The sequence below is a fragment of the Trachypithecus francoisi genome, unplaced genomic scaffold (genome assembly GCF_009764315.1).
Source record: "Trachypithecus francoisi isolate TF-2019V2 unplaced genomic scaffold, Tfra_2.0 Lachesis_group12, whole genome shotgun sequence".
NCBI classification, from domain to species: Eukaryota; Metazoa; Chordata; class Mammalia; order Primates; family Cercopithecidae; genus Trachypithecus; species Trachypithecus francoisi.
The window spans coordinates 80,900,077-80,920,381 of NW_022681457.1; the positions used below are offsets into that span (position 1 = coordinate 80,900,077).

The 20,305-nt window shown below is 56.2% G+C and overlaps 1 protein-coding gene across 1 annotated transcript in view; it reads right to left on the minus strand.

Moving 5' to 3' along the window:
- The window catches only part of PTPRF (protein tyrosine phosphatase receptor type F), a 99,253-nt gene that overhangs the window by 21,084 nt on the left and 57,864 nt on the right, over nt 1-20,305 (minus strand). The window contains 9 exon segments of the mRNA XM_033226745.1: nt 298-324; nt 3,921-4,114; nt 4,780-5,085; nt 10,189-10,333; nt 10,850-10,986; nt 11,238-11,534; nt 11,537-11,818; nt 13,843-14,112; nt 19,827-19,838. Coding sequence (XP_033082636.1) covers nt 298-324; nt 3,921-4,114; nt 4,780-5,085; nt 10,189-10,333; nt 10,850-10,986; nt 11,238-11,534; nt 11,537-11,818; nt 13,843-14,112; nt 19,827-19,838 — 1,670 coding nt within the window.

The window sequence follows — 20,305 nt, forward strand, 5'->3', positions numbered from 1 at the left end:
CTAACGATCAGGATCGGATTTAACTCCATCCCTGTCTGGCCCGAGCAGGGGCCGGGCCCTGGTCGATCATGAACACTGGCCTCAAATTGCTGCTCGACAGGCAAGAAGTAAGGATTAGAGGAAATGCCAATCGCTGCTCAGCTCAGTGCTCGTGTCTAAACGCCAATTTTCTCCGGATGTGGCTGGAGCCCCGTGGATCTTGGCAGCGCAGGCTGGCAGGAAAGGAGGGAGAGGGGGAGTGTCCCACGAGCCCAGCTTGACCCATGTCTCGTCCGCGTTCGCACACCTGTTACTTACATAGTCCTCGGACTCCTCCGGCCGCCACTGACCGCGGGAGAGGGAGAGAAAGGGAGACAGGATGGTGAAGGACTCTGACCTGGAGGGGGCCTTGGTCTGGAAGGGACCTGGCCCAGGGAGGACAGAGGGAGGGCTTTTGGGCCTCGAAGTACCCATGGGGGTAGAACCCCAGGACAACTCCCGGTTCAAAGATTTGAATACCTGCCTCACTGAGCACCAACTGTGTGTGCCAGGGCGGGGCTGAGGAGGGTAGGGAGACTGCGAGGGCAGGCAGCATGCAGGGAGAGGACCCGCTGACAGAGGGGCCTAAGAACACAAAGCAGTTACAGATGCTTTGACAATTTTGGGCTTGCTGGGAGGGAGAGGCTGCCAGACAAGGAGGGTGGGTTCAACAGCTCAGGCCGAGGGGAAGGAAGACACTGAAGGGTGAATGGGGTGCCCGTATGCCCTGGTTTGCCTCAGACAGTCCTGGCCTGTGCTTGTTGCCATGGAATGACTATTCAGTGTCTCGTTCCACCCCTCAAGGCATCCCAGATGTAATCATACATTATACAATCACCCCAGGCATGAGAAGCATCCCACAACAGTAAGAGCTGGGGGTGGGCCGGGCGCGGTGGCTCAAGCCTGTAATCCCAGCACTTTGGGAGGCCGAGACGGGCGGATCACGAGGTCAGGAGATCGAGACCATCCTGGCGAACACGGTGAAACCCCGTCTCTACTAAAAAAATACAAAAAAAACTAGCCGGGCGAGGTGGCGGGCGCCTGTAGTCCCAGCTACTCGGGAGGCTGAGGCAGGTGAATGGCGTAAACCCGGGAGGCGGAGCTTGCAGTGAGCTGAGATCCGGCCACTGCACTCCAGCCCGGGCGATAGAGCGAGACTCCGTCTCAAAAAAAAAAAAAAAAAAGAGCTGGGGGTGAACAGGGCACGTGGCTAGGGTGAGCCCAAAGGCAAGCCAGTCAGCAAGACTATGAAGGCTGCAAGTGACAAGCTCAGAGCCTGGGCTGTAACCCACAGGCACGGGAAGCCACCTATACCTGTTCCTTCCTCAGAGTGTCTGAGAATCAAGGTAGGAAGGAATGTTTCAAGGCTGGCAGTGCTGTGGGCCTTTGGTGCATGTAGATATTCTAGATGGACAGGTGGAGGGACTGTGAGGCCTCCATTCCGAGGTCCCATGAAACATCACAGGGAGATGGTCCAGGACGTCTCCAAGCGGAGGGTTGGGTCCTCCAGCCCAAGCACCCCCACAGTGCCGGTCTGGCCTCTGTCCACTGGCCTCCATGCTAGGTGGCCTAAGTTCCTCCTGTCCTGGGACACTCTGTTGTAAAGTCCTTGCAAGAAGCATGGAACAGAATATGAGAGGAGGCTCTGGACAGGTCCCTAGTGCATGGCCACTTTATAGGGTGTGGCTGGGCCCACTTCCATTCCAATCTCCTTGCCTGGGGGGAGACCTGGGCTGTCCCAACCAAGCCTTGGTGTGGAGGTTCTCACATGTCCTGCGCTGCAGGCAGAGCAAGAAAGAAGGGAAAGGCAGAGGATGAAATCAAGCAGAGATGAAGGGAAGGAGTCAGAGGAAAGGCAGGGGGAGGAGGGAAGGAAGAAGAAGAGAGAAGAGAATGAGCAAGACAAAAAACAGAGACTCCAAGAAGGAGAGAGAAATGAAGGCCATGAGAGAGGAAAAAGGGAGGCAGGGAGATGGTATCAGACATAAAGGGAGACGGGTCTGGCTCCACACTTCCGGGGTCAGACATAAAGGGAGACGGGTCTGGCTCCACACTTCCGGGGTCAGACATAAAGGGAGACGGGTCTGGCTCCACACTTCCGGGGTCAGACATAAAGGGAGACGGGTCTGGCTCCACACTTCCGGGGTGGGGGTGGGAACACGCACCACATAGTTCTTTCAGGCCTGATGGGGCCCCTGAGCTGAGCAGATGGTGCTGTTGGGTGTAGGACAGAATGTGGTGCCCTTGACAGAAGCGCAGGGACAACTGGGCCCTGTGGCCAGGCTCGGGACCAGGCCCCATCTGCTCTCCCACTGGCGAGGAACAGAATGACCCAGTCCCGAGAGGCCTCCATCTTCAGGGTCCTCCGGGAGCCCAGACTTGGGTTACCTCCCACTATGGGATGTCTGAGGCTTTTAGCCTCAGCGTCCCTGAGCCTCTGGCCCAGTTCCCTTCTGAACCTCTTGGGACCAGAAGAGGTTACTTGAAGTGGCTTCCCTGGAACCCCACTGGCCCCTCACAGAGGAGGGGGGAAACCCATTCCTGGGATGTTTCTGGGTAGGTGTGTTCACTGAGGCTCCACAAGGAGCCCTCAGCCTGCCCCAGGAATGCAGGTGGGTGCACATGCCTGCCTCCTCTACCCCGGATGCCTTAGCACTGGGCAGGCTAAGAGGGGGAAGAGAGCACCCTTTGGGCAGAAAGAATTTTGCTTCAGAAGGCTGAACCCTGCTGGAGGGGTGAGCCTCCAATCTGTCTGTGTGGGTGACACCCCTCTGCACAGCGTGTACAGCATCGAGTGGTACATGCACCCCTGCTCTCCGCCCAGGCAGGGGTAAGAGGCTGGACGGGGATGGGTGTGTGGGTCCCTCCCAGGCCCTGCTCCTGGATGGGGAGACCTCAAGAGCACCACACCAGGTGCTGTGACTCTCCAGCAGGGTCTTTTGGGAGGGGGCTCATGATAGCAACTGCAGCCCTTTCCTAGGGTTCCACAGACATGGCTTCTTATCCAAGTGTAGCCACCTACTTGCTGAATAATTCCATACCACTCTCATAACCTCCCAGCATTCCAAGTTCTTCATCTGAATAGCCACCAGTGTTCAGAATACCCAGGGCCTGTGGTAGGGAAAGGAAGGCCCCAGGGAGCTCACCCCAAGCTCAAGAGCAGGACCATCCTCCCAGGAAGACAGACCTGCACAGAGGAAGGTGTGAGGCTGGCCAACAGGCCTAGCCCTTGAGGGTGAACATCAGGGGCTGAACCATTCCCTGTGGGGCCAGGAGCAGGGCAACACTGTGCTTGGCTACTCACAGAGCTCGGTAGCAGCCACAGACCCGTGGCTGCCAGTGGGGTAAGACAGCCCCGGAGCTCTCTCTTTACCCTTTTTGTGGGAGGAGTGGATGCCAGTCCAGCACTGTCTAGGGAGAAGGCATATCTCAAAATCCTGGCCTGGTGGGGCAGGGTGGCTCACACCTGTCATCTCAGCACTTTGGGAGACTGAGGCAGACGGATCACCTGAGGTCAGGAGTTCGAGACCAGCCTGGCCAACATGGTGAAACCCTGTCTCTACTAAAAGCACAAAAATTAGCCGGGCGTGGTAGCAGGCGCCTGTAATCCTAGCTACTCAGGAGGCTGAGGAAGGAGAATTGCTTGAACCCGGGAGGCACTCCAGAGGTGACAAGAGTGAAGCTCCATCACACACACACACACACACACACACACACACACACCAAAAAACCTCCAGCCTAATCCCTGATGCTGCAAAGCATCTGGGGTCTCACAACCAACGAAAGGCAGTCATAGCACTGCTGAGGGCAAGCAGGGGAAGAGGGTATCTGGGCCCCAAATGGGAGCTTGTGCATGCTGGTCTGTGCTCACTCTGCCACCCCACCACCACCCAATGCTGCACCTGGGCCTCGGCTAGCATGACGTCTTGGATGATGGGGAGTCCACGGGGCTCGCCATTCTCCAGCCGCACGTAGGTGACCTGGTAGCCGCGGATCTGGCCATGCTGCTTGCTGGGGACAGGCAGCTTCCAGTAGACATGCACAGCAGTAGAGTTCAGTGGCTCCACCTCCACCTTCCGCGGAGGCCCGCTGGGCACTGGGGGTCAGGTAGAGAAGGAAGTCAGGCCTGGAGGTATCGACCCTGGCACAGGTGGGCACAGCAAACTCGAGGGTCCTGCCTCAGCACCCCACTCCCCCAGGAAAGGCCCTGATATAGTTTCCTTAGATCATCTGCCCTGGTGAGGCACAAGGAAGGCTCCCTCTGCTTGCTGTGGGTAAGAGCCCAGGACTGGCCCTGACCACCCCTCTGGCCCAGGCCTGTCACTTGGTGGGTAGGGTCAACATGGGGGAACAGGTAGAGGTGGGACACCAGGTCTTTGACCACCCCCAGTCAGCACAACCTGTCCTGACTCTTCCTAGGCCTCAAATCATGCCAATGTCCAGCCAACGTGGAGTCTTGCTGATTCTACTTTGAGTATCTTTTGCACCAATCTTCCCAATCTTGACCTTTCAAATCTTAGACAGGGCTGCATCTCCCATCTTAGCCTGTGAAGACTTCAGCTCCTTTGGAGACAGCCCCAAAGGCTGGGATTTGGGCCTAAGTTATCCCATAAGTGACATCCCCCTACTCTGGGCCACTAAGCCTGAACGAGGAAGACGAATTGACCTGGGCCTGTGATAGGGAAAGGAAAGCCCTGGGGTGCTTGGCGGGTGGTGTCTGAGGCAGAACTCCTCCCCTCCCGCCCCAGTGGCCCTGCCTACCGTCCTCATCGGTGCGCACCAGCACCGGGCTGCTCTCGGGGCCGGGGCCCACATCTGTGTGTGCCCGCACCCACACCCGATACTCCGTCCACTTCTCCAGGCCCACCAGGTCCCAGCTGGAGTGCTCGCGGCTGATGCCATCCACCACATGCCGCCTGCGGTCCTCGCCGTCCACCGCCTCGTAGGCCACGGAGTACTGGGTGATAACGCCGTTGCGGCTGTCGGCAGGTGGCGGGACCCAACTTACCCGGACCGTGGTGGAGCCCGTGCTCACACACATCACCTTCTGGGGAGGGGCGGAGGGGGCTGGGGAAGACAAATGGGGGGGGAAGCAAGCAGATGGAGGGTGGGGATCACAGGCACAATGACTGAGTCACAGTGGACTGGAGACTCACCCGGGCAGGCTACCCCTCAGGTGCTGAAATGACCATCCCAGGGTCCCTCCAGGCAGGCTGCTGCCACTCTCGCCAAGGACGCCTGACTCCCTCTGACCTGCCTCCCTCTCTCCCCCTCCCTCTCTCACACACGCACGGTGATACACACACAGTATCACACACACTGACTCTCACACAGCCTCACACACACACAGTCTCTGTGCCTCTCCACACAGTGTCCCTCACAGTCTCAGTGCTTCACACACGCCTCTCACACAGTCACACACAGGGTGTCTCATGCATATATTTGGTGTCTCAGTGTCTCACACACACAATGTCTTGGAGTATCAGTGTGTCTGACACAGACTCACACATACACAGAGTATCACATACCCTTAGCATCTTGGTGTCTCACACACGGCATCTGACACACAGTCTCTCACACAATGTCTTCTAGTTCTGACACAGCTTCGAGTTCTCTCACACGAGGTCTCTCCCACACATATGCCGCCTTACACAAAACATACACGATATCAGATACACACAAGCACGTGGCCATCCCACCGCCACCCACACACACAGTCACATATGGAGAAGTGCTTCATGCCCACTGTGCCGCAGTTCTGCTCTTCTGAGGAAGAGTGGCCCCAGTGGGCCTTTTGGCGTAAGGCAGCCTTCACCTGTGCCTGCCTGGAAATGGTCTCTTTGCCAGTGCCACAGGTAATCTCCAACTGGAGACTGGACATGAAGGCCAATGGCCCCTGGGGTTTGGAGAAAAAGTACCCAACAGAGGTGCCCTCACTCAACAGCTTCCTTGGGAATTAGGAGGCAGACATGTGTCTCCTTGTGTCCAGTGATGTGTCCAGACTCCATGCCCACCGAGGACTCTGCTGAAATGCACAGGTTTCCTCTTCAAGTTCTGTCACCACCCCCTGCCATGAGGACTTCAGCAGCCCCCGGACCCACTGGCCCCAGAGCCCCTCATCTCCAGACTTTCTCCTCCCCTACACAGCTGTGGTTATGCCCTGGAGGCTGCTAGTACTGGGGATGGCCCTCCCTCCAGAATCACGGCCTCTAACATCCTCTCGCAGACCCTACCCCCTTGTCCTTGCTCAGTCACTCCAGGTCCTGGGCACTGCGCCTGCTCCCCAGCTCCTCGGGATGCCTGTCTGTCAACCTTGTCCTTCCCACCCTCCATGTTCAGCTTCCACAGTCCACCACCTACCACACTCTCACTAATATCGCAAAGTCCCTCACCTCCTGATCTTTCCATGCTTCTTCCTGGCCTGTGCCAAGCGCTAGATGAATCCAACTCTCCCCCGCCTTCTCTACAGCAGCACTGGGGCAGGATGGCATCCTATGCACATGTCCCCAGAGGCCTCATCCTCCAGGACCTTTTATGTTACCTATTTCTGCTTCCTGCCTGGCTCGCTCTGGCACCTCACACGAAACACAGTCCCCCTCCTCCACGCTCCGCAGACCTCCAGCTCCCTTTTCCTGCACATGACTATGTCTCCCACTCCGCAGAGAAGACTAGACTTCCGCAGCAGCTCTCTCCATCTCTTGCTACAACCCCCGACTCTACTTGCATCTGCAGTGATTCTCTCCTTTCCACCCATGAGAATGGAGAGTTGAGCCACCCTGTCCAAGGCTAAGCTCTCCCACCAATGCTGTGCCCCTTCTCTCCACCTCCCGAGGCTCCACCAGTTATCCTCTTATCCATGGCTTCTTTTTTTCCTATTGACTGTTTCCAATAGCATTTAAATATGTTTGAGATTTTCCCATCTTAAAAGAAAAATCCCAGGCCGGGTGCGGTGGCTCACGCCTGTAATCCCAGCACTTTGGGAGGCCAAGGCAGACGGATCACCTGAGGTCAGAAGTTCATATTCCTAGGCCAGTCAACATGGTGAAACCCCGTCTCTACTAAAAATACAAAAATTAGCTGGGCATGGTACAATCTCAGCTACTTGGGAGGCTGAGACAGGAGAATCACCTGAATCTGGGAGGTGGACGAAGGTTGCAATGAGCCAAGATCGTGCTATTGCACTCCAGCCTGGGAGACAGAGTGACACTTTGTACTTTGTCTCAAAAAAAAAAACGAAAGAAAGAAAGAAAGAAAAATCCCACCCTCAGCCCCACAGCCCTCTCTAGCCATAATGGTCCCCTCGTTCAGAGCTACACTTTCTGGCAACGTCTGGGCTTGCTGCCTCCACATCCTCAGCACCCACACAGGCCTCATGAAATATGCACCAGCTTTTGTCCTACCATGCACCAAACTTCATCTCCAGGGCCACTCCTCTATGTTGCTTGGTCCAACAGGTACTCCTGACCACTCAGCAGCATCTCGTCTACTTCTTGAAACTTTCTCTCCTTCCAAGCTCCAAGTCGCTCCCCTCCCCTGATTTCCTCTCATCTGCAGTCTTTCTTCTCAGGGTCCTTCAGCTCCGGCCCAGCCCTGGATTCCCACAGCATGCCAAACTCTGCCATGTGGATGGCACACGGCATCTTGAACTTGGGTGTCTGAGACCAGCTGCAGTCTTCACACCTGCCTCTGCCCCATTTCCCATCCCGCGCCAGCACCACCCACCTCCCAGGTTAACACACCTGAAACAAGATTCACCTCCATTTCCCTCCCCTCTGGGCCCCTATTTATAACCCATCACCAAGTCTGACCAGCCAGCATGCCTGACAGTTCTCAGATCCACCACCATCATCTCACCTGGGCCACCATCTTTTCCCCGGACCGCTTCAAAGCCTCCTAACTGGTCTCTGCCTCCTCGCAGGCTGCCCTGTCCATTCTCACAGAGCAGCCAGAGTCAGCCCTCCTGCCTACCCTGTGTCCCCAAGGCCCTGCCATAGCTCCGGCAGCTACCGCAACCACACTGGCCTGCTGCTTACCCAGTGACCATAACCACGAGCCTTGCAGCTGGAGGGCCTTCAGGCCTGCAGACTCTCCCCAAGGCTGGTGTGCTCCCTGCTCCTGTTCATTTACTAGTTGGCTCCTACTCTTCCTTCAGGCCTTGGGGAAGTGTCACTTCCCCAAGGCAACCCTTTTTGACCCCTCAGATCAAAGGAGGTCTCATCATCTCTCCAACCTGTCTCTTCCATCCTATCTTTTTTTTTTTTTTGCGACGGATTTTCACTCTTGCTGCCCAGGCTGGAGTGCAATGGGCGCAATCTTGGCTCACCGCAACCTCCCCCTCCCAGCTCAAATCAATTCTCCTGCCTCAGCCTCCCAAGTAGCTGGGATTACAGTCATGTGGCACCACGCCCAGCTAATTTTGTATTTTTTAGTAGAGACAGAGCCTCTCTGTGTTGGTCAGGCTGGTATCGAACTCCCGACCTCAGATGATCTGCCCTCCTCGGACTTCCAAAGTGCCAGGATTACAGACATGAGCCACCACGTCCGGCTCTTCCATCCTACTCTACACAAATGTCATTAAAAGCTCATTTGGAGGTCAGGTGCGGTGGCTCATGCCTGTAATCCTGGTACTTTGGGAGCACTTTGCGGAGGCCGAGGTGGGTGGATCACCTGAGGTCAGGAGTTAGAGACCAGCCTGGCCAACATGGTGAAATTGTCTTTACTAAAAATACAAAAATTAGCCAGGCGTGGTAGTGGTCGCCTGCAATCCCACCTACTCGGGAGGCTATGGCAGGAGAATCATTTTACCCCAGCAGGCAGAGGTCACAGTGAGCCGAGATGGTGCCATTGTTCTCCAGCCTGGGTGACAAGAGCAAAACTCCGTCTCAAAAAATAAAATAAAAAAGCTCATCTGGGTAATTACAGGTGCAATGTCTGTCTGCCCTGCTAGAATGCGGGATCCCCATGGGCAGACGCCATGTGTCTGGTTATGCTGCCAGCCCTGTACTGTGCATGGGGCCTGGCCCCCAGCTGGAGCACAGCAGGTGCTTCTGGAATGAATCCACAAACACAAGGTCACACACAGCCTCTTGACATCACTGGTACATGCACATGGTCCCACTTCATAAGGACCACTTCAGACACCACCATGCTTATGGTCATCACATGGCCACATCAGATGTGGTCACCATCTCAATTCCACAATGCTACCCAGTCACAGTCACATTCGTGACACCCTATCACAGAGAGTCTCACACAGCAGCTGACTGTGGCTGTGTGACCACACATAGGCCACCCAGCAGCAACCACAGAGTCACACACACACTCAGTCTCCTCTGTGGGGACTACCGAGACCCACAAACACGGTCACAGGGTCAGGCCACAGAGTTACCCACAAAGACAAGGGTCATGCCCAAGATCCACCGACACACATACACAGGTGCTGCACAGCCAGCTGGTCAGGTATGGTCACACTCACATTCATGGGCAGTGCCACTCCCACAGCTGCAGCATCAGAGTCTCACATACGCAGAATATAGTAACACACAATACCAGAGTCATCACACAGACAGCCTTGCAGACAGTCCCCTGCAAGGCCACATGGTTACAATTCAATGCCCACATGGGCAGGCTGGGTCACATGGCCGCATTTTCAGACCTGTCCCCGAGTGCAGTCAGCTGAAGGTGATCACATGACTCCCAGGTAACTTTTATCGGGGGTATGAGGAAGGGAATGTGGGTGATGGGGAGATGAGACGCGGGGCCATGGGGAGGAGAAACAGCCACCAAAGCAGGTCTGGGACACAGCAGACCCACTGAGGACGGCCCATCAGCTAATGTGACCAGCACAGAGTGGGGATGGAGATGAGGCACAGACACAAAACTTACCTGGGCAGCATGTGGGGCATGGGCGGGAGGAGGGGCAGGAGGCTGGGTAGGGAGCAGGGAGGGCAGCAGCCGCCTGGACTGGACAGATTGGGAGGCACTTACCTGGCCCTCTCCCGAGGCCCAAAACCAGAGCCCAGGCCAGAGTCCGTTTGGCTAGCAGACCTGACCACCCCACCCGCCTGGTTGAGGGGGAAGGATGTGTGTGTGTGTGTGTGTGTGTGTGTGTGTGTGTGTGTGTGTCCCCCAACCCAGGTGAAACAGGCAGTGGACTCGGGAGACACTTACTGGACTGTGCTGTGCGGGCCTCAATGGTGGGGGTGAAGACGCCCACCCCCATATCTGAACGCGCAGCCAGCTGGAAGCGGTAGAGTGTGTCGGGCTTCAGGTCCTCTAGTGTGTAGGAGGAGGTTGGGTCGAAGGTCACCTTGTGCTGGAAGAGCAGGGAGCACTCACTGACAGCTCTGAGCTCAAAGGTCACTCAGAGGTTGTTCCCAACATGGGCTGCAATGTGACACCTCTGGACCCACCATGGCTCCAGGACTGGCTCCACACCATAAGGCCACATGGACCACACAAGCAACTCAGGGCTTAGCCCACGCCACAGGAGCCTCACAGACCACATGGGCCACGGGAGCCACCTGGAACACATGGCTTCTGGGGAACCTTTAGGGCTCTGCCAGTCATGTGAGCCACAGAGCCTAGCAAATTCAAGGCAGACCCTGGGGACTTTGCCCCCAGCAAAGAGTCATACAGCCTGTATGACTCCAGAATCATACAGGCTGTGCAGGCCACATGGCATGCATGCGCCACCAAGCCTCCAGCAGAAACCTTACAGGCTGTGCCCACACAAGCCACAGAATCCAGAAAACACCCTCCTGGGGTTAAACCCATTGCAGATCCTCAGGGACCAGGAGACCCCCTCAGCACTTCTCTGCCCGCTGCACACCTGTTGGTCTTCGTCCTCTGCCACCCAGTACACCAGCTCATACATGATGATTCGCTCCTGAGGGGGCAGCAGCCACGAGAGCTGGATCCTGGTGTCCGACTCCACCTCGGCCTGGAAGTCCGCGGGCTGGGCAGGCACTGCAACACCCCACACCAGGCAGGTCAGCCTCACCTGCGTGAGGTCAGGAGCGCCCAGGGAAGGGGGGGCCGAGGAAGGCAGACCCTAATCTCACACCCTTATCCTACATCCCAACTGACCATACATCTATGGAATATGGCACCTTGATCCTCCCAACAGCCCCCAACCTCACAGCCGAGGGAAGGGGAGAGGTGAACCTCAGCCTCCCCTTCTCTGCTGTCTGCTGCCCAGCCAGCGTGCCCCCACCTACCTCCCTGCTGCGTCTTGACCTGGATGGTGGGGCTGGGAGGGCCGTCGCCCACAGCGGTGAAGGCAAGCACGCGCAAGCTGTAGGTGATGCCAGGCAGCAGGCTGCCCACGGTGGTGAGGAGCCCCGCGTCGGTGTTGTGCTTGTGCCAGGCACTCGGGGGGCGGCGGGAGTCCGGAGTATAGTAGACGCGGTATCCTCGCACCAGGCCGTTGGGCTCCTCAGGAGGCTCCCACTGCACCAGCATTGTGCTGGCGCTCAGCATGCGTGCCTGCACGCGGCGCGGTGGGCTGGAGGGGCCTGTTCTCCCGTGCGTGCCCGCACTGCCTCGCTGGGCGGCCCTCGCCCGATGCTGTTCACCGCCAGCACGCGGAAGGCATATTCCGAGAAAGGACTGAGGCCGCCAATGCTGTAGCGGGTGGTGGCCACACCATCCACCTCCTGAAAGGGGCCCTCCGTGCCCGCTGCGCGGTACTGGATGCCATAGTAGGATATAGGCTCTGAGTTCCCAGAGTCCCAGGTGAGGGTGACACTGGTGGCAGTTGTCTCTGTCACCACAAGATCAATCGGAGGCTTCGGCAGAGCTGGAGACAAAGTGGAAGGCTCAAAGCTGCCCGAGGTCAAGATCCTTAGGAACCAACCCTATACTTGGGGATTATCCAGGATACCTGGTGGGGCCACCTGAGTGTGGCTGATACCCACAGCCGACCTTGAAAAATGTCCAGAAAAGCTTATGGTGACCTCTGAAGGCACATGTGGTGGATGGTGGCCAGGTGGCCCCCGGGCCTTGGGTCATCTAGTATGTACACATATCAACTGTGGGACTCACTGGACCCTCCCATCAGTACACAAGACTCATCTAACAAACAGACCTGGAGGTGAGGTGACCCTTGCAGTCCCATGTAGATGAAAGGCACCCAGACTGGGTAGCAGCTGTCTGCCTCTGCAGGTCACCTGAGCTCACGTGGTGGAGAGTACATATAATAGGCAGGGGAAGGGGAAATATTTCCTTAGGGATTGGCCCAGAATTTTAGAAAGAGTGATGGGGCTGCCGGCCCCACAGACCTTGTGGCTTGGCTCAAATTGAAGTGGGAAGGCCCTGAGTCCACAATCATTCAATAAATAATTAACAAGCACCCACTCAATGCCAGACACTGTGCTGGGGCTACAATGCCACACAGTCACATCCCTGCTCTCATGGAGTTTACACCTCAGTACGAGAGAGAATCAATTCATGAGTCGATCGTACTCATGATTCTGGCAGGTGCAAGGACAGCAAGAATCAGGGCGCTGAGGTGGAGTAAGATCCAGGGAATCTCCTTGGATAGGGTGATGAGGGAAGGAAAGCATCATCGAGCTGAGGTCTGGAGGGGTACATGGAGCCAGTGACAGAAGGGACCGGACAAGGAGCATGGCAGATGGAAAGCAGTGTGTGTCTGGGCAGCTGGCTTGTGACAGGGTGGGAAGCCAGCGGCCCTGGGAGACCACAGTGAGGATCCTGATCTGTATCCTAAACCAACGGGAAGCCACTGGAAGGTGTTTCTCCCTTTCCCAAAAGGAAGTGACTTGATCCTGAATACATTTTTTTTTTTTTTTTTTTTTTGAGACAGAGTCTCGCTCTGTCGCCCAGGCTGGAGTGCAGTGGCCGGATCTCAGCTCACTGCAAGCTCCGCCTCCGGGTTCACGCCATTCTCCTGCCTCAGCTCCCGAGTAGCTGGGACTACAGGCGCCCCCACCTCGCCCGGCTAGTTTTTTGTATTTTTAGTAGAGACGGGGTTTCACAGTGTTAGCTAGGATGGTCTCGATCTCCTGACCTCGTGATCCGCCCATCTCGGCCTCCAAAGTGCTGGGATTACAGGCTTGAGCCACCGCGCCCAGCCTGAATTACATTTTTTTAAAGATCACTCAAGTTGCAAAATAGATAATGGATCAGAGGCTGTTGAGAATTGAAGCAAGGGAGACCAGGAAGGAATCTTTTCTTTTTTCATAGGGTCTCACTGTCACTCAGGCTGGAGTGCAGTGGTGTGATCATGGCTCACTGCATCACTGCAGCCTCATCCTCCCGGGCTCCAGCAATCCTCCTGTCTCAGCCTCCCAAGTAGCTGGGCCACAGGTGTGTGCCACCATGCACAACTTTGAATTTTTTTTTTGTAGAGGAGGTCTGGTACTATATAGTGGTTAGGAGGGAGAGTTATGGATTCAGACCACACTGGGTTTAAGTTCCTTCTCTGTCATTTATTTTTGTGTGACCCTGGGCAAGTGATATACCCTCCCTGTACCTCGGTTCCCTCATCTGAAAAATGGAAATAATAAGAGCACCTATCTCCCAGGATAAAACAGAAAAAAACAAAAGAAACTGTGCTTGCTAGCATGCTGTCTGCCACTGAGAAACTCAATATGCCTTAACTATTATCATTAAGCCGGCTAAAAATGGAAATCCCTCCCTCCCTCCCTCTAAGGGCTGGAGGACCCCAGGGCAGGGACACCCAGGAAAGGGTAAGAATCCCTCAGCCATGCCTGTGCCCATGGCAGTCAGCTCACATTCGCCCGCCACCAGGACCTCCCGGATGACAGGGAGGGTACTGGTCACAGCACCTGCCACACTCACCTTTCACTGTGACCTGGGCTGTGGCCTCGATCATGCCCAGTGAGGAGATAGCCACACAGGTGTAGTTGGCGGAGCGCACGACATTGCTGAGCTCCAGGACGTTGCGGCCGACTGGCATCTCATCCTCCTTGGTGAGCTCCTCGACCCCCATCATCCACTTCACGTAGGGCATGGGCGCACCCACTGCCACACATGTCAGGTTCACGCTGCCGCCTGGCATCACCTCCTGGCTGCTGGGTGGGATGGAGAAACGAGGAGCCACGCGGCGCACTGCAGGAGGAGGGAGAGAGGCACTCACAGGCCGGGCAGAACACACGGCTGCATGGAAGGGCAGGGGCCCCTCATCCAGGTAGCCCCTCTGGTTAGAGCCAAACCCACGCTCAGAGGGGTGGCACCACCGGACCCCAGCTCACCATCCACTCCCACCCCACCCACTTCCAGCCTAGAAGTGACCCCCATACTCAGGGGCTGTCTGGAACACAATGTCTTACTCAATGAGAGATCTTGCAACCAATCTCCCATTTTATAGCCTAGGAAGCTGAGGCCTGTCAGGAAGCTCCTGTCTGCCCAGGGTCACACAGGGACTCAGTACAAGGTCTAGGCCTGGTCAGGACCACAACCCAGGTTGTCCTCCAGGGCCCATCTCTGCCTGCTCCTGGCTGGGGCACCAGGGAGAGAAAGCAGGCCCTAGGGTGGAGGGTCCTCTGAGCACGGCTGGGCGGGGCAGAAGGTCAGTCCAGAGGGCCACAGCCACCTGCTGTGGAGTCACTGCCTCCACCTCCAGGCCATAGCCTGAGGGGAAGAAATAAGGTTAAGTGGTGGCGCCGCCTGCCAAGGTCTCAGCCATGTTCAGGGCACAATCTGGGAACCCAAGCAAAGGGACTGCCCTCAGGAGGGCTGGCAGGGGTCAGGGCAGGCCAGGGACGTGGTCCGCGGGCAGGATGGGCATGACGATGGCAGTAACATGATGAGGGCGCCGAACAGACGGCTTCCTGCGCCAACAAACAAGGGTCTCAAGGGGAGGGTGGCTGTGCCTGGCCATGACCTCCAGCCTTGGACTCTCCTGGCTGGAAGCTGTTCTGAGCTTCTCAGTCCAGGGTACAGCCTAGAACCACCCCCCTGAAGTTGTAAGCTTGGCAGAGACACAGGAGCATGCAGAGGGAAAGAAGGTGACGAAACCCAGCCGTGGGCAGGCATGCCTGGCATGCAGATGGGCCATGCAGCTGGTGAGCAGAGGCCAAGGTGTGCCCTACACGGGCACTCTCACACGCAGGGCCAGAGGCAGCAGGCAGCAGGCTAGTCAGTACCCAAGAGCACTGCTGAGAGCACTGGTCTCTGAGGAACCTCACTGGGGATCCCAGGCATGCAAAGACCCCACAGCACCACATCAGGAGCACCTCCACTATAAGCACCAGACAATGCTGCTCGCGCAGCCCCAAATCACAGACCAGAGCTAGAAGCAACTGCAGAGAACACCCGGTCCAACATCTGACCTCACTACACAGGGGTCAAAACTGAGACCCAGAGATCAGACATTCAGCAAGTTACCAGGTCCTGTCAACGGGGTGGCCTAATATATCTTTCGAATCCATGTATTTCTCTCCAGACGCAGAAGCAACTGCCACCACCAAAGTCCAAGCCCCATCATCCTTCCCTGGGTTGCTGAAATGGGTTCTGCGTTGGTCCTCCTGCCTTGTTGTTCCCGCTCCAATTCCTGCTCACCAGCTCTCCAGAAACAGCTGGCACAAATCTGATGCCACTCCCTGTTTAACAAGTTCCTGCATGGCTCCCAGTGACACCTCTGCCTACCCTACAAGACCCTACCTAACTTAGCACTTGCTTCAACCCCTTCCACAACCTGCCTTACTTCGGTGCTCCAGACAGAATCCAAACCCTGGCAGCCCCAGAGGAGGCCAGGCCTGACAGGTGCTGGTGGGCTGGATCTGTGTCCCCAGGTTCACCTAGGGGATGAGAGTGTCTTGTAGACATTCAGCGTTCTGCCTTCTCCTCAAATCAATCATCACTCCCATTGTCTTTAGGGAAACCACTTCTACCCCCATTCTTGGTACATGGGGCGTGTGACCCAGATCTGACTATGGAGAAACAGCCTTTGGACTTCTGCAGAAACTATTAGAAAAGCGACCTTCTCTCTCTACTGAGGTAGCTAAGCTTAGAGCAGTTGGGGATGGCTTCTCCCAACACACAGGAAAAGCCGTTTGAGAACAAAGATGTCGACAGAGGAGAGGAGAGCCAGAAACAGACAGACAAATGCCTGGCCAACCTGTTTAAGTACCTGGATCTAGCCCTGCCCAACACCAAATCTACTACATTTTTCAGGTTTGTAACACAAGAGTTCCTTGTTTTGCTTACACTGGTATAAGTGGGTTGGTTTCTGTCATCTGTTCTAGTGCCAAGAGTCTCTACCTAAACGATGACAGCATGTCACAGACACAGTTCTTGTGGCAGAACAGGTGGATCCCGGGGCATGGCTGGCAAGTGTCTCATGGCAACAAAGGACTCTCTGAGCATGCTCTCTAAATGGTCCGAGATGAGAGCAGGAGGCTCAGCCAGGACTACCACCCAGCCTGGTGGTGTGTGCCCTCCCTCTGCTCTGGAGATGGGCCTCAGGGACGGGCACAGGCAGGCAGGTCTGTTTGCAGATCAAGTCCAGGCCTGCCATGGAAGCAGGGTGGGGGCAGCACAGAGGAGCAGCCTTAATGAACCAAATCTCTCCTGTCCTCTCGGCCAGTGGGTGCCCCGTCTCCTCCTCTTCATGGGAAGGGAAGCTATGCTTAAGCACCTTCTAGGTGCAGGTTTCCACGCTGTAGATGCTATCACCTGCCAATTACAGTCAAGGGAATTGACTTAAAACCAAGCCGCATGACCAAGTTTATATACGTAGTAGAAGTAGGTCTGTGTGATGAAAAACTGTCACCCTTCCGAGCCCTGGCTGACAGGCCTGAAAAAAAAAAAAAACCCAGAAGGCTCTGGGGAGAAGCATCAGAATTAACAGACGCTGGCAGGAGAGGACGCTGCTCCAGCGGGCATAAGGATGGGTTTAGACAGCCTGTGCTGGGGAGAGGTGATGACTGCAGGCTTGACCCCGGCCAGTGGTGGAATCACGGGGCCTAATCAGGTCGCTGGATACCAGGACAAAGAGCCCCAGCAGAAGGAAGTAGGTCCTTGGCCAATAAACCCTGGGCACCAATCTAGAAACTTGACTGGACTTTACCCCCAAATAGTCCCTGGAGGACAGGGTCTTCAGGCCAAAAGGCAGACCTCATGGACCAACCCTAGAGGTCAGGCCAATGCCCTGAGCCACACCTTCTAAAGCCTCCAACGCCTGCCGCTGTCAGGAAATTGAGGCGCTTCAGGAACACAAAAGAGTTGTGTTTATTTTTTCCCTCCTAGATGCAGGTGGCAGGGAGAACTCTAGGGGCTAAGGATAAGCGTGAGAGGTCAATAGTGGCCTTTAGGGTCATCTGCAACACCAAGCAAGGGCCTCAGGGCCAGAAGCTCCTAGGCGCACCACCTTCACTCTCACAAGGACACTGGGCTTCAGCCATGCAGAGTATTCACTGCGACTGAGACACTTTCCATGTGAGGGAGGTCAGGGTATGTCTACAGAGGAAGGGTGGGGGAAACAGGCAAGGGAGAACCTCCTTGTATCCCAAGTGCCAACAGGGACCTGCCTCCTAGACCTGCCCAGACAGCCACTCCCACGCCAACAGGCTGGAGTGGCTGGCATCTCATGCAGCAGCCCCTACCATCTTCCTCCCACTGCTGCAGGCACAAGGCCTCCAAAAAGGAGCAGGCCTCACCCTGGACAGTCTATTGACAGAAGCAACAGCAGGGAAGGAAAAGCTTGAGCTGGGAAAAATGCACTTCGGGTCTAATCTTGGGCTCCAACAATGCCGGTCTATTACCGTTCCCTGTGCATCCGTAGTGCTGACATTTTATAGACAATTTCCAAAACAGGGCCCTGCCATTTCTGGATTATATTTCAGCTGTAACTTTTAAGTCTAATTATTTGCGCTGACAACCCCCTATAATAGGGCGGTGCGGCGCCCAGAGGCATCAGCATTCAGTGGAGTGACAGCCTAATCGCAGGGGGAGGCAGCCCCGCAATCTGCATTCACTCAGAGAAATTTCTCTGATGAAAATAACGCAACATTAAGGAGGAGATGAGGGGCAGGCTCCACTGTATCAAGATAAAATAACTCTTTAATAAATAACCTTGTGGCTGCCGCAGAGCAGTAATTAAATGCCGGCAAACCCGGCATACAGTTTTAAGTAAAGCTGGAAAAATGTAAGATGCAATTATCAGCACCAAACAAATTACCAGCCCAGCAAATCCCCCTGGAATATTTAGAAACTCATTTCTGCCTTTCCGCTAAATATTTGTGCATGTGCTTATTTTTGGCAGGACCATAGGGTGGGGTAGGGGTGGGATGGGGAAAGGGAGGGGATGAGGTACCAGGAGGGTAGAGGAAGGGGCATGGAAGGAGCCACTGTGGGCTGGGCTGTCTCTGCTGATGACTGTTTTCTGAATGCCCTGGCAGATCTGCCGGTCAGCAAAATGGTGTAACAGAAATGCCCCAGCACTCAGGAGCGCATATGGATGGATGCTCGGAGCTGACATCTGAGCCAAGGCTATAGCCCTCCTCTCGACTGGCTCCCTCACGCTCACAGAGGAAACTCGAGCCACGGAGGATGTGGCAGAGGGAACCGGGATGGCCTGGGTCTGTTCCCTGAGGCTCAGCCTGTCCTACATTTCTGTCCTGAACCCCCAAAACCCAGTGGACAGGTGAGTCTCCTCTGACCACACAGACCAAGTGATACACGAAGGACCACTAGCCACGGCTGCCAACCCCAGCACCATGGGTGGGGGTCTGGCTCCGGGGCGGGGAGCTGAAAACCAAGCCCCAAACAGGCCTGCTCGGGAATGGGCTCAAGGACAGTCTCCAGGAAACCCTTCCAAACTTGTGGCTGACTCAGGGCCACTTCCAGGCTCCCATATGGATCTTGCTAAGCTGCAGCTGACCGTTCAGTCACTCCAGGTAGAAGCAACTTGAGTCCGAATGCAAAGCACCAGGCTAAGGAATGTCAGTTAGCTGGCTGGTGGGCTAAATAAATTCCACCCTCAGACAGACACGGGAGCTAGCTGGGAAGCTTGGGCAGAGGGGCCTGGGGCAGGTAGGAGGATCTTAATTTGGATCTGGCTGGAGAAGGAAAAGACAACCTTATGGGAGACTTCCTCAGTGTGCCAAGATGACGCTACTCACCTTGTGCCATGGACACCAAGCTCCCTGAGGCAGACCAGGGCTGGCTGCCCCACGGAGCCCTGGTGGGAGACCTGAGGGCCTCGAGGACAGGGTACACACTGCAGGACTTTTGCCCTGTGCTACAGGATATTGGGAGGACAGCCTATTCTAGCCTCTTGCCTTACTGTCCCAGTGGTTTGGGCCGAGCCTGGGTCTCTAGGCGAGGAGGGGGTTGGGCCGAGCCTGGCTCTCTAGGCGAGGAGGGGTTTGGGCCGAGCCTGGCTCTCTAGGCGAGGAGGGCGGTGACAGGTCCTACAGGTGCACATAAAGCGCTACAGCTCTTACACCTCTTTCTAACCACAGCCCCCCATAACCATTCCTGAGCACCACCTGGATCAGACAGCTGGCCTGGCCTGGGTGCAAAGGTGGGGTGCAGTTTCATGCCATGCAGCATGCCCATCCCACCACCCTTGCAGGAGAACCAGGCTAAGGGGACATGCAGACACATGGTGCACCAGGGACCCAAGCAGCAGGAACATGCAGGTCAGGGGGCTGCCCACCCACCCCTGGTCCTGCCTGCCCGCCGGCCCAAACAAGAGACTGGCAGGCAGGCACGGCGCAGTGAGCCTGAGGGAGCTGACCGAGCCCGCTGGGCCCTACTGACAGGCGCGTCCCATTGACGGGCGAACTGTAGATGGATAAGAAGTGAAAAGGACCAACCTTCTCGCTGATCTGAGAGATGAGAGTTTGGGTTGATGGCAGAGTGCGATGAAGATGAGGAGGGAATAAAAAAAAGACAAGGAGAAACACAGAGAGAGTAAAAACAGGCCAACCTTCATCTGCCCACACAGCACGGAGACGAGACGAGACTCCTGTGCCCCCTCGCACACACACATGCACACAGGTGCACACGAACCACATCGCTCACAAAAGACTCAGGACTCATGGAGGACATGGTGGACAGAGCTGACGCCCGCCAGCAGGCGCCAGAGAGGCCGAGGGTGGGGCCGGGGCAGGTGGAAATGGGGCACAGGCAGGCCCCCATGCCTCACACGCACCCCACAGCTCAGACAGACCCTGTGGACTGGGCTCTGGGGTCAAGGCCCTCCCAGCCCACAAACTTGCCAAGGTACACGAGCCACCAGAAATCACCCCCACACACACCACCAGTGTGAGGAGCACGTCTGGGCACCTGTGGG